General features: G+C 37.4%; 1 protein-coding gene across 7 annotated transcripts in view; it reads right to left on the bottom strand.

Moving 5' to 3' along the window:
• Positions 1–1,557: 1,557 nt before the first annotated feature.
• Positions 1,558–13,183, bottom strand: part of LOC139947932 (discoidin domain-containing receptor 2-like) — a 64,372-nt gene continuing 52,746 nt past the window's right edge. For all 7 annotated transcript variants that reach the window (XM_071945804.1, XM_071945803.1, XM_071945802.1 and 4 more), the window contains 4 exons: positions 9,488–9,691; positions 7,971–8,205; positions 6,719–6,901; positions 1,558–6,344 (listed from right to left, as the gene is read on the bottom strand). In XM_071945804.1, the coding sequence (XP_071801905.1) occupies positions 6,222–6,344; positions 6,719–6,901; positions 7,971–8,205; positions 9,488–9,691 (745 nt within the window). In that variant the 3' untranslated portion in view covers positions 1,558–6,221. The remainder of the gene's footprint in view (positions 6,345–6,718; positions 6,902–7,970; positions 8,206–9,487; positions 9,692–13,183) is intronic.

The following is a 13,183-nucleotide window of genomic DNA, read 5'->3' on the forward strand; positions in this document are numbered from 1 at the left end:
ACTGGTCCACTCTGCACTGTGCTGTGAAACAGCTTTTTATAACCAGCGGTTTGACCATGCCCAGTTGGCTGGTTCCAAATAGTCAACTAGAGTAGTCCTACTATCATCGAGTAGACAGAGTTTAGGCAAACTAACACCCGTTTCAAACAGGCGCACCAGAGTCCGCTGAACCAAATACATGTAGATTAGGAGCGACTCAAGGTCGACCCAAATAAATTTTGGTTTCAGACATGCGAACTTAACATAACAATTACTTCAGGTTCGTCTCATGACAAGATCGACATCTGAAACAAAGGCGCTCCAGATTCGTTCCAAACGACTGCCACAGTCAATCTTTCAAATTCTAGCGAGTCCAGTCGCTGTTAACTGTTTCAGATTTTAAATTCTTCATGTGCTTAATTCAAAATTTGGTTCAGCACGACTCTGGAGCGCCTGACATAATAGTCAAACTATGGTCACTGATAGTGTACAAACTTGACCTTATCTGAAAGAATGCAATGCACTAAATACTTACCAGTTAGATACTTCTCTGTCTTTCAACCGCACTAAAAAATGAAGACAAATCTGGGTCCATCACACTACTACATGCACGAGAAAATAAACATCTTATTACACCAGCTATTAAACAAAATAACAAACTGAAAACCTGTAGTTAATTTTCAATATTGGTTTCAACTTTGCACTCGGTACTTTCCCAAGGTCAGTGAACAAAATCACAGACATAATACTTGGGTGGGATTCGAACCCACAACCCTTGCAATTCTAGAGCAGTGTCTTACCAACTAGACCACTGAGATTGCCCGACAGCTCGAGGCAGTTTGAATCCTATTCTTCACTTCATACCTTCTGGCAAAATTGTTGGGCAACGGTAAAACAATAATATGATATGGCCATTCTTCACATGGGTATGTCATTTTGTCCATGGTTTGATTTACTATAAAGGCACAAAACCAGAGATTTGGGAACTTCCTTCTGCAATGGATGTAACCCTCAAATTATATACTCCAAGGAGCTTTTGGGGCACAGTAACCTCAGCACAAGAAAGGTAGATCAAAAAGGACGACTTAATATTTTTTCTAGAGAAAAGTACAGCGGTTTTTTTTACTAGCAGACTTTCAAAAGTCTAAATTCAGATGAAAGTCTGAAATTTCTCCTCCATGGTTATTGTTTCTCAAAGTAGAAGTACTTGTTAATGAACATGTGAAACCTCTTTATTTTCCTTGGAAAACTCATCAGAACAAACCAAAATGAACTGAACATATTTTTTTTTTTCAATCTTACTTGAAACTGACTGCAATCATCCAGTTTTCCGTTCTCTCTTTCAGGAAAAACTCCTTATTAGTTTTTCCAATATTAAATCTTTGAACTCTGGGTCATGGTCTTGGGTAAGAAGTGAAAAGGAATCGGTCTGGTCGTCTGACTCTGGCTTTGTGATTTGCCTGTCTTTGCAGGCTCGGACTCTGCCTTGACTCCAAAATAGCTGAGGAAAATCAAGGATGATAATTATTAAGTTAACATTTACAAATGAAAAACATTTTACAACTTGACAAATTGTTACTGATCTCTGACTGAGCAAGTTTATTGGTGGGAACCGTCCATACTTTTGAGAACAAAAACATTTAAGCACCTTTTTAAACATAACATTTGCTTTAACTCAAAACATTTGTTCAACTAAGGGATCAAAACAACTACAATTTTAAGTATTTTCAGCAAACATGACACTTAATATAAGTCCTTAAGATTCTAGAGAGGCCCAATTTCACACAGGTTCTTAAGCGGAAAGTATCACTTGACAAATATCTGCTAAGCAAATATCAGCATGTAAAAGAATCTTTTAAGTAAAATGACCTAGGCCCAATTTCATTAACGTTTTAAAGCAGAAAATAACGCTTAGCAAATTTCTTTGCAGAGCACCAGTCACAACAATGTAAACTTAAGGGAGTATTGGCTGGTAACCTGTCTCTGCTAAGTAAGATATTTCTATGCTCAGCAGGTTTGCATGATTAAAGGCTTGTTGAAATTGGGCCCTTATAGCTTATTCTCAATGTTTCAGCTAGTATGCTCTAGTCATAATTTTTTACAAATTTATCCTTTATTTATCTCTTGAAGTCGGAGTCCATTTGTGAAGCTGTCTACAAACAATTGACTGATGGAATTTCACCCTGAAACTTTTGAAAATCACAGTATGAACATTTCACGCAGAAATCGGTTACACTACTTTCAAAGCTGTAACTAAAATAATAACATAATATCATCTTTCTCGTCTCTTAAAATTAAAAAGAATACAAATTAAAAGCCGAATACAGACCAGCTGTTGACGCTTAGCAATTGATAATACAATAGTACAGGCATTTTGGTTTTAGCTTAATAATACAAATAGGAAATTTAATTAAAAACAACATTAAAGTATACACATAACAGTAACTCATTTAGGACTAACTTCACATAATTTCTTAGCGTATAATACTGCAAAAAGTGCATCCAGCAAGTACCCTGGGCCCAATGTCATAGATCTGCTTAAGAACAAAAGTAGCTACATGTGTAAGCACAACAAAATTATGCTTACCAGAATATGGTTACCAGCCGAAACACCAAGTCACTTTTACCATCTGTCACTGGTATCCTGTTTATTGTATGCTTAGCAAAACGTTTTTAAGTAATTTGTTTTTATAAAATTGGGCCACGTTTCCACAAAACTTAGTTACATATATCTCCCTGCTTCGCAAATGTGTGTTTTAATTTGGAAAAAACTGATCAGCCCTTGACGTGTTGTTCCCTATCTTCAGTAATGATTAAATATTGATTTTTATTACCCAACAAAGGGGTCAGACTATATTTACCATTACAACCGCCATATGGTTACACTGGTTTTCATAACAAGTAAAACAAAATGGTTGCACAATGACATATCTCATCAATGCATGCATTATTGTCAACCAATACATTTTTCAAAACAAGTCATGAAAAAACCAACCTAACTCCAAAAGTATTTGTGTGCCTCGTCTGCAAAGTTCTCAAAATAAAAAAAAGTTGCTTTTAGACAGTACTTCAAGAAGTTTATTGGTAATCCTTTTCGGATACCATCCAAGTTTAACCCCGAAAATTAACAAACAATGAACAATTTCTTCATTTTCTGGTACCATTGCAGGGTACAGATAATCATGAGGCATCATTGCTGCAGTTTTAGGTTATTTCCATACACCAATGACCTTTCCAGGGTTGGAAAAAACAAAGTTACAGGACAAAATGGATGTTCTATACTATGGGTGGGATAAAAAATTCATCGAAAAGAAATCAATTACGTGTACATTCTACAGTACTGTTCAAAGACCATTAGTCTTGGTTCAAGAAAATTCTGTTGTATACAATCATGGCTCTGCTTACCGAAAGAATCAGCTGTCAAGGAAGCATTGAATTCTGTGCTTACGTCAAGCATATTTCACAAGTTAGTGGGGAATTTTGACTTGGCGTGTGCATACTCCACGTTACTAGGCATTCTACGCTTACACAGCTAGTGCAGAAATTCGGCGCTTGCATGTAAACGGAGAATGGTGATCATCAGCACAGAATTCGGCGCTAAGCAGAGCCATGGAATTGGGCCCTGGTGTTCAGTTTTAAAAATGAACCAATGAACAAATTCATAAGTACTAGTAGGTGTAGGATAAAGTAAAAAAGAATATTGCGGAATGGGCGGATTAATTTAACACTCATCACCAAGTATATTTTTTTTAAACAAAACAAAAATCGGGGAGGAATAAAACCCAGGAAGATATGTTCTATGGCATTTTTAGGTACAATATAAATTTTTAAAATGAAAAATGACAAACAGCAATTTTTGATTATCTTTTCTTGGTGACGAAAACATTTCATGGAAATGTTGACCTAATCATAATTGATTTTTCTTATAAAATTTGTTATAAAATATCATTTTAATTTCAACCCAATATTTGGGATGAAAAATTATGTGCATTATAAGACTCACACTTTTAACTCTAAACATCATTACATTTGACTGGCTTTGGCAAAACACTAAAATTGAAAAAGTAGAATTTGGGTGGAAAATCTAAACTCCTAATTAAAGGCACTGGACACCTTTTGGTAATTGTCTAAGACCAGTATCCTCACTTGGTGTATTCCAACATATGTATGTATAAAAAAATAAAAAAATAAAAAAATAAAAACAAAAAAAGCTGTGAAAATTGATTATTAAAGTTGCAAGAGATAGATGAAAGAAAAAACACCCTTTGGGTGCTTTCAAATGCATAATTAAAGGCTTCAGGCCTGAAGTCCTTTAATATTTTAGTGAGACATTTCCTCTTTCCCAAAAAATATGTTACTTTTTTATACTATCAACCGCTCTCCATTGCCCGTTGCCAAGTAAGTTTTTATGCTAAAAATCATTGTGAGTTATTACCAATAGTGTCCACTGCCTTTAAGGTTTTAAAGTTTTTCTTCTTCTATCAGAATCTGCAGAAAATGCTTTAATGACATCACAAGCTACCAAAGTCAGGTGAATTTGGACAAAGTGGTGTGGTGTCCAGTGCCTTTAATAAACCCTATGTTCTGAAATTTCAAGGGACCTTTGATAAGTGTTTTAATATCTTTACGAAAAATCCCTCCACCTACTTCTTCTTGTTAAAGTATGATTCCACTTCAACTATATTTTGTTATCCAAGAATATACCACCAACAATTACATTGCTTTATATACAGATAGTTTTGCAATACAAAAATTCAATTTTCAAAATTACCAAATCTCACTCATTTTTTACATAATATCTTTCCGTGAACATGAAGTATTTCATTGTCTCCCCGAAAACCTTTTAAATTTGATTTAAAGATATAATTTGCAATTTGCAATTTTTCCTTCTACATGGCATAACATAATTATTAACAAAAAATCAAAAAAACAAAAACAATAACTTTGGCTTTAAACGTTATAATCTTACTCCCAATAAAACAGCTTTAAAAAAATTACAAGCACAATGCAGGGATAATTAAAAAACAATATAGAACTAAATAAAACACAGGAAAACTTCCTCAAAATCATCAGTAAAGTAGAACTGCTTAAGAATGATGATTGTTCTTAGAATTGATATAGTACTTTTTTTTAATATTATGCTTCTTGTTTTTACAAAATGTTTTACAGTATTATTTTACAGGTCAGTACAAAAAACACACACACACACACGCATATACAGTCTAACACTCACTTGTGCTGGAATAATTTGATGTACCAAGTACTGGAGGTACATGCCTGGAATTACATCGTTGAGAGGGCAAGGCCATTTTCAAATTTTGCAAAGGGCGTCTCATCTGCAGGTGATAGACCCTACAAAACCCTCCACATGATGGTTACACATCTCTGTAATGTCTGGTTTTGTGACATCATCAGTAGGCCAGTTCCAATGATAAGCAATGGTTATTTGAGCCCACAGTACAAAGTCAGAAAATCTCCTGGACATGATTTGGAACCTTAAGGATCAATGGTATCAAGGGATAGCTTAAAACTACTAAAATGTTCAATCACACACAGGTCATCAATGCAAAGTTCCCAGCTCTGTAAACTTAAGTGACCACTATGGACAATGCCATGGGCGGCCAATAACTTAAGTTTTTCTGTCCACATTGCTCATAAATAAAGCAACTTTCCCTTTTTTACTGTTTTCCAATCTTCATAGCTGACAGCATTCAGTGGGTTCAATAAGCTCTGCAACACTTAACCCTCCTACTGTCTGACCAATTAAAATCCATTGTGGTTTTGAATGATAGACAAACTATGCCATTCTGCAATATGATATCATGAAGTGAATGCATCTACACAGTTGACCCTGTCATAGTTGATCCTAATGTCTGACCATTCAATATCATCCACTGTGGTTTTGGATGATAGATACCATGCAAACCTGCAATACGATATCAAGAAGTGAATGCATAGGAGCAGTACACGATTAGGTCAGTGCACAGCTGTGCCACCCTACATGTCCCCTGCAGTTAAACAGTTTCAGACGGACGATGAACTCACCGGAAAATATCACCAAGAATAGGAGGTTTATAATACTCTATTCCAGTACTGCTGAGAGAGGAGCTATTTATAGCCAACAGCAGGGTTTTCAAAATAAAGGCATATATCACTTTTTAACCCCGTCGCTCTAGAACGAGAGGCTTTGGTTACCGTTGAGAATGCGAGACTTCTATGTGTAGTACTTGCGGCTCTGGTATCTAGACGGGTACCGGTGGCTCGTAGCCGAGATTCTTGGCCTGCAGCAATGTGAAGATGTACTGGAAGGAAGGTCTGTCGGATGGTTCCCGTCGCCAGCATCGCAGCATGACATCGTAAATATCCTTCAATGATTAATGGAACAGTGTGTCAGTAAGTAAGTGGGTAAGAGGTACATTGAAAATTGGCTGCTAGAGTTTTTGACTATTTTAATCCGTCATGCACCATTTATTCTAGTGATAAATTGATCATATGGACACATTAATTGTTGTAGTCCTTTTTTGCAAATGGCAACACACCCATTCTGAAAACTGTTTGGTTGTGTGATCTTTATTTTTCATTTTACAACTATTTTTCTGAAGGGATTTAATCCGGGAGCGACCGATTGGGGCATGAAAGAGTTAAATGACGAACCTTGCTGAACAGAATATTAATAAAACGAAATATTTGTTAGCAGAAATTGGCTGGGAAAACTCATTAAATCCGAACTGTTTCTCACCTTGGGACAATGTGAAGGCTTTGCGAGCATCGTTGGGCTGCCGTTCTTCTCAAAGAATTTGCCGCTGTTCTCAATCACTTGTTCATCTCTGAGCTGGTAGTACGGCTGCTCTTTACACAGTGTCATTATCTCCCACAGGGTGACCCCAAAGGCCCACATGTCCGTCTTGTTGGTGAACTTACCCTGTGAATCACAATCATTTGGTGAGATTTTATACTCAAAGTATTTCAAAGATTGTTTTTAAAAGGAAGGTAAATATTTGGTAATCACTCTTAAAGGATTTGGGTACTTTTTCAAAATGTCCATAGATTTACATTAAACTTACAGGGTTTGAAGATAATGATAGTGGAAAGCTTCCCTTCAAATATTACTTACTGAGGTGCTGAGGTTTTTGAGTAATGAGTAAAACAATGTCATGAAAATACGCTTGTAAATGATTAAAATAATTTTCGTCTCATGAGACGAAAATTATTTTCATGACATTGTTTTACTCATTTCCAAAAAACTACAGCACCTCAGCTCGTAATATTTTCAGGGAAGCTTTCTACTATCATTATCTTCAAACTGTGTAAGTTTAGTGTAAATCTGTGGACATTGGTTTTTTTTGTCCTACAAAAGTTACATAGACCCTTTAAAGTTGGCAGTACAAACATACTTTGTGAGAAGTACAGCAGCTTTCGCTAGTATAAAGCATTTAAAGGAACATTTCGCTTTGAAGGAATGTGGTTAGGTAATGTATATAACTTTTTATCGCCCAAAATTTGAATCTGAGAAGCATTGGTGTCCTCGCCCTTTCAAAAACAAAGCATACAGGCCTGTAGAGGGGTCGATAAAAACGACGGTGACTTAAAGGAACACGTTGCCTTGGAACGGACGAGTTGGTCAAAACAAAAGCGTTTGTAACCGTTTTTTATATAATGCATATGGTTGGAAAGATGTTTTAAAAGTAGAATACAATGATCCACACAAGTTTGCCTCGAAATTGCGTGGTTTTTCTTCTACTGTGCGAACTAACACGGTCAGCCATTTATGGGAGTCAAAATTTTGACCCCCATAAATGGCCGACGTGTTAGTCGTCGAGGTAAAAGGAAAACCACGCAATTTCGAGGCATGTTTGTGTGGATCATTGTATTCTACTTTTACAACATCTTTCTACCCATATGCATTTTATAAAAAACGGTTACAAACGCTTTTCAAAGACCAACTTTAAGATTTCAGGGAAAAAAAAGTTTCAAAAGTTATATTTATTTACCATAAGTATACTCTCCCATGCCATCCATCGGATTGGTAGCACGGCTCTTCCCTCTATCCTGTAGTAGTTTCCAGAGTACAGGTTTCTACTCATCCCAAAGTCGGCGATGCGTATTGTGAAGGCACGGCCCACGAGGCAGTTGCGCGTGGCCAGGTCGCGATGGACAAAGTTTAGTGAGGAGAGGAATTTCATGCCGGAGGCTATCTGCGTTGCCATGTAGATCAGAGCTCCAAGTCTGCAAAATAATTGTTTCAAATATAAGTCATTTTTTGGCCACCATGGTTGTATATTTTTCTTTTTTTTTACCCCAAAATTCAGCTTAGTGCTGATTGAACAGTACTGGGCCTAATTTCATAGAGCTGCTTAAGCACTAAAAGTAGCTACATTATGCTTAACAGTCAAAGGTTACCAGCCAAAATACCATGTCACATGGAAAATTTGAGACTGATATCTTGTTCTATTCTGCTAAGCTTGAAAGTGTTAAGCAAAAATTTTCTGCTTAAACAGTTCTATAAAATTGGGCCCGGATGGGCTTGATTGTATACATGTAGGTCCAGCCTAGTGTGGAGCTGCCCTCCAAATTGCTATTTGGAGGGCAACATCACTACTGCATTTTTCACAGTTGCCCTGGCGAGCAGTCCCTAAAGAACCAAACAATCTGGCCACACAATGGCTTATTAGCATTGCATCATCTAAATAATAATAACCCTTATATAGCGCATTTCTCAATAACCGTATCAATGCGCTTTACATTGGTGCCCTGGTCATTTGTCTTTTTAGGGCCAATAACATCCCTTTTAACGTTTCTCAGTATACAACCTGTGCAACAGTTTATATCGCTCCAAAGGCTTTTTCATTCACAATATCAACCTCTACCCTCGCAGGTACTCATTTATACCACTGGGTGAAGAGAAGCAATTGTAGTAAAGTATCTTGCTCAAGGACACAAGTGTCATGACCGGGATTCGAACCCACACTCTGGTGACTTAGCACCAGAACTTGAATTTGATGCTCTTAACCACTCGGCCATAAAACTCCATAGTTTAACTGAGACAAACATGTACATGTCCGCATAAATACCCCCAAATTAAGTTGTGCTCAACGCAAAGCTGCCAACAGTTGCATCTTGCAATAAGGGAGATTTTGTACAACAATCAGGGAGGCATTTAGAATAAGATTCAACAATACAAGAGCGCTTCCATAATCAGGGAGATTCCCAAAAGTGTTTCATCAGAAGATGATAAGATTGTTATACTTTCAGGGAACAGACTTTCTGCAGAACCAGGGAGGTTGGCAGCTCTATAAATGGCTTTATGAAATTTAAGCCCATTTCATACTTCCTGCGGATGCAAAGGGAATTTTGACATCACATGGTTGTTGTCGCTACGAATGTTTCGCGGGAGTTGAGTAAAGATCAACTATTGCATTTTTTTGTTCGTTGCAAATTTCTGATGTAAAAATTTGCTTCACATTAGCATTTGCAGGAATTTTGAAAGGAGCTTAAGGCCTGAACTTACGTGACAACTCTGACGTTTGTAGCTCCAGTTGGGGCCACGGCCCACTGTGCTTCGGATTCAAATAAGTACTGATTGAGGTCACCACTCTCCATGTATTCTACCACCATGCACAGCGGCTCATCCTCTGTACAGGCAGCTAAGAGGCGGACGATGTTGGGATCTCGAAGCTGTGACATAATCTTCATCTCCTTCATGAAGTCCGTTCTATGAAAAATATCAAAACAAATTCCATCAAAATTGTTTTCAAACAAACTTGTTCTTGGGCATCTGGTTTTAGATTTGGACTGCACTGGGCCCTGTTTCATAGAGCTGCTAAGCACAAAAAGCGTTCGTACCAGAATAATGTTACCAGCCAAACTGCTGTGTCCCAAGTACATTTTGTGACTAGTATCCTGCTCATTTCTGCTTAGCAGAAATTTCTTAAGCAATATTACATCAAGATATGTACCACAAATGAATTACTTAACATCTACCTGATGTTTCTACTATTATATACAAACAAATGCCTGAAGAAATTTATCTGCCACTTGTGTTTTGAGGTTTAATATTTTCCTTCAAAGTACCGAAGTGATTTGCTGTTTCATAAACAGAGCCATAGTGTCTGTGCGTGGTAATATACCGCGCAAAAAATGATTAATGGCCAGCATTGCTACATCATAGTCTAGCTGATACATTCCACGACCGAGCTAGACACGTAATTAAAGAGCTCTGCTTAGAGTTTTTGGAGAGTCAAGATTAATGGACGTGTGAGATACATCGCTGCACATCAATCATGAAGGCTTTTTAATTTTGGAATTTAAAATTAATATAATTTTGTTTCTCATATTTCATCCTTCTGAAATTGAATGGCGAGTAGAGTGGTGGAAACAAATTCATATGGACACTACAAGGATCGATTTTCACAAAACACAAAGACACAATCTTAGCTTTTAAAGGCGAAGGTATACAAAATGTACGATTGGTAATCGCTGTTAAAATTAATGGCAAAAGAAACCTTTGGTAAGAAGCCGACAGCAGTTTTCGATAGTATAAAGCATATTGAGAAACATTTCAATTCAAAGTAATGTGGTTATGTAAAATGATTTAAGTTTTGCCCCAAAATTTGAATCTGAGAAGCGTTACTGTCAGTACCTTTTCTCAGATTGTGTATTCCTATTAGGGATTTATCATCTGGCAAAGGACCTATTCGCTCTAGTTTTTTGGTGATATCTCCAACAAAACGTAACCACCTTATGAAAAGAAATTTTCCACATTGTGGAAACAGCCTGAGTTTTTTGTCCAAACACAGGTACCTAAATTTGAGTTTGTAACTTGATTCGTCAAAATTTAGCGACACCTCATTTGAACAATGGCTCATGGGAACAACTTGCTTCTAACTGTGCTGGGCCCAATTTCATGGCTCTGCTTACCGCCGAATTCTGCGCTTACGATCACGATTCCCCGCTTCAAGCAAGCGCCGAATTTCTGCGCTAGCCTGGTAAGCGTAGAATGCCTAGTAACGTGGAGTACGCACGCGCAGAAGCCCAAATTCACCACTAGCTAACCCGTGAAATACGCTTGCCGTAAGCACAGAATTCTCTGCTTCCGTAAGTGCCGATTCTGCTTACGGTTTTGGAATGCTGTAACACTTTCTTTCAATAAAAGTTTTTGATAAAACTACAACAAAATCAAGAATCTCTAAGTAAGCGTTTTAATATTCATTGTGTAAAACAGTTCAAGCACTCCAACCCATTCTAAGAAGTTTTGATGCACTGTTTGACCCCTCTGTATGCTGCACTGATTACTTCTTGTTTTGATTACTTCAATTTATTTATTTGTTTCCATGTTGAATTCCGTCGTTCCCCGATCCGCCTCAATTTCTCAAATTAGTAGTGTTGAGTCATCGCTTTGCTTGTAGCATTAATAACTCACTGACAAGCATTGTCACACATCTCTGCCATTTAAACCTGATACGGGCAGAGGATGGTCGGACTCTCTCGCGCTCCAGTGAGGTCTTTTAAAAGCTCCGCTGAGATTTCACTGACAAGGTCTTGACAGGCTAATGGAATTTCATTTGATGTGGCAGTATATGGCTGTGTAACGCCATCGGGAGTTATCGATTAATGTGTGTATGGTGCGCAATCATGGGTTCAATTTTTGTTACAAGACACCAAATAAACATAAGATAAGTATTGAGTAACTCTTTGCGTCTTGTATTCGACAAACTTAAGCACTTGTTATTCATCATTGACACAGCGATTGTTAATTGATATAAATAACATTGAGATAACAGCTTCATCAGTGGTTTTCAAAAAACCTGTGCCCGTGATTGTTATGTACTGTTATGTACGCATTTACTAGAATTGGAATGGCATATAATTTCCTAACTCCTTTATGAAAGTATTTTAAAGGCAGTGGACACTATTGGTAATTGTCAAAGACTAGCCTTCACAGTTGGTGTATCTCAACATATGCATAAAATAACAAACCTGTGAAAATTTGAGCTCAGTCGGTCATCAAACTTGCGAGATAATAATGAAAGAAAAAACGCTCTTGTCACACGAAGTTGTGTGCGTTTAGATGGTTGATTTTCAAGTTCTAAACTTGAGGTCTTGAAATCAAATTCGTGGAAAATTACTTCTTTCTCGAAAACCATGGCACTTCAGAGGGAGCCGTTTCTCATGTTTAATACCATCAACCTCTGCCCATTACTCGTCACCAAGAAAGGTTTTATGCTAATAATTATTTTGAGTAACTACCAATAGTGTCCACTGCCTGAAGCTTTCTACAGTAACATTTGCATTCATAATTCAGTCTCGATGAAGTTTCCTTTAAAAACACGATGAAGTTTCCTTTAAAAACAATCTTCATTTAAAACAATGTACCATAGGTCCTCAAACAAGAAACACAAGTGCAGTATTGGAAATAAATGTTGATTGATTTGATTTGATTTGATTTGATTTGATTTGATTTGATTTGATTTGATTTGATTTGATAGGTCCTCACTTGAGAAAACAAGTGCAATGTTGCAAAGTAAATGTTGCAACAACACAAAGCTCCATAATTGGCCTCCATGGAGTGTTTTGAAACCTCCATGGCTTTTCCCTAACCATATGGCGGTCATCGATCAAAACAACATAGCAACTTGATACAGCAGGCTTGCTCTATGGTTTTTGCATGAAGGCTTTGCAAGGCTAGGGGTGGGCTGGTGAATTATGTCCCCTAGGGGTGACACCCATTGCCAGGTGACTGGGGGATTGGTAACAAGAGAAGTTGATACCAGCAGACAGGGTCAAGAAGTGTTGGTGACAAAGATAGGAAGAGTCTGACTGCTAAAAAGTACATGGAGGCTTAGCTGCATGGCAAGCCTTAATTAAAGGCAAAGTGTACCTTTGGATTTTTAAACCATTTGAATGTCTTATTCCTGTAAAACTCTAGATAAAGGCAGCCTAATCAAGTCCAACCTAAAGTACATCACAATGAAAACCCAACATATACTTTGGATGGGAAGAAACACCATTATTTTGACCCTACCATCCAGTCTACAGCCAAGTGATAGGCTAGTGTTGTCAAGAAGCGCTGACTATCGGGTCCTTTGCTGCCTGGTACTTTTTTTGTTGCCAGAAGGGGAAGTGTGCTTCGCGCTAGCCCAGTTCTTTGAACAAAACGGGTACTTATATTGTTTCACCTGTTACTTCAAAAACTGTGGACAACCCT

This window comes from Asterias amurensis, chromosome 15 (genome assembly GCF_032118995.1).
Source record: "Asterias amurensis chromosome 15, ASM3211899v1".
Taxonomy (NCBI): domain Eukaryota; kingdom Metazoa; phylum Echinodermata; class Asteroidea; order Forcipulatida; family Asteriidae; genus Asterias; species Asterias amurensis.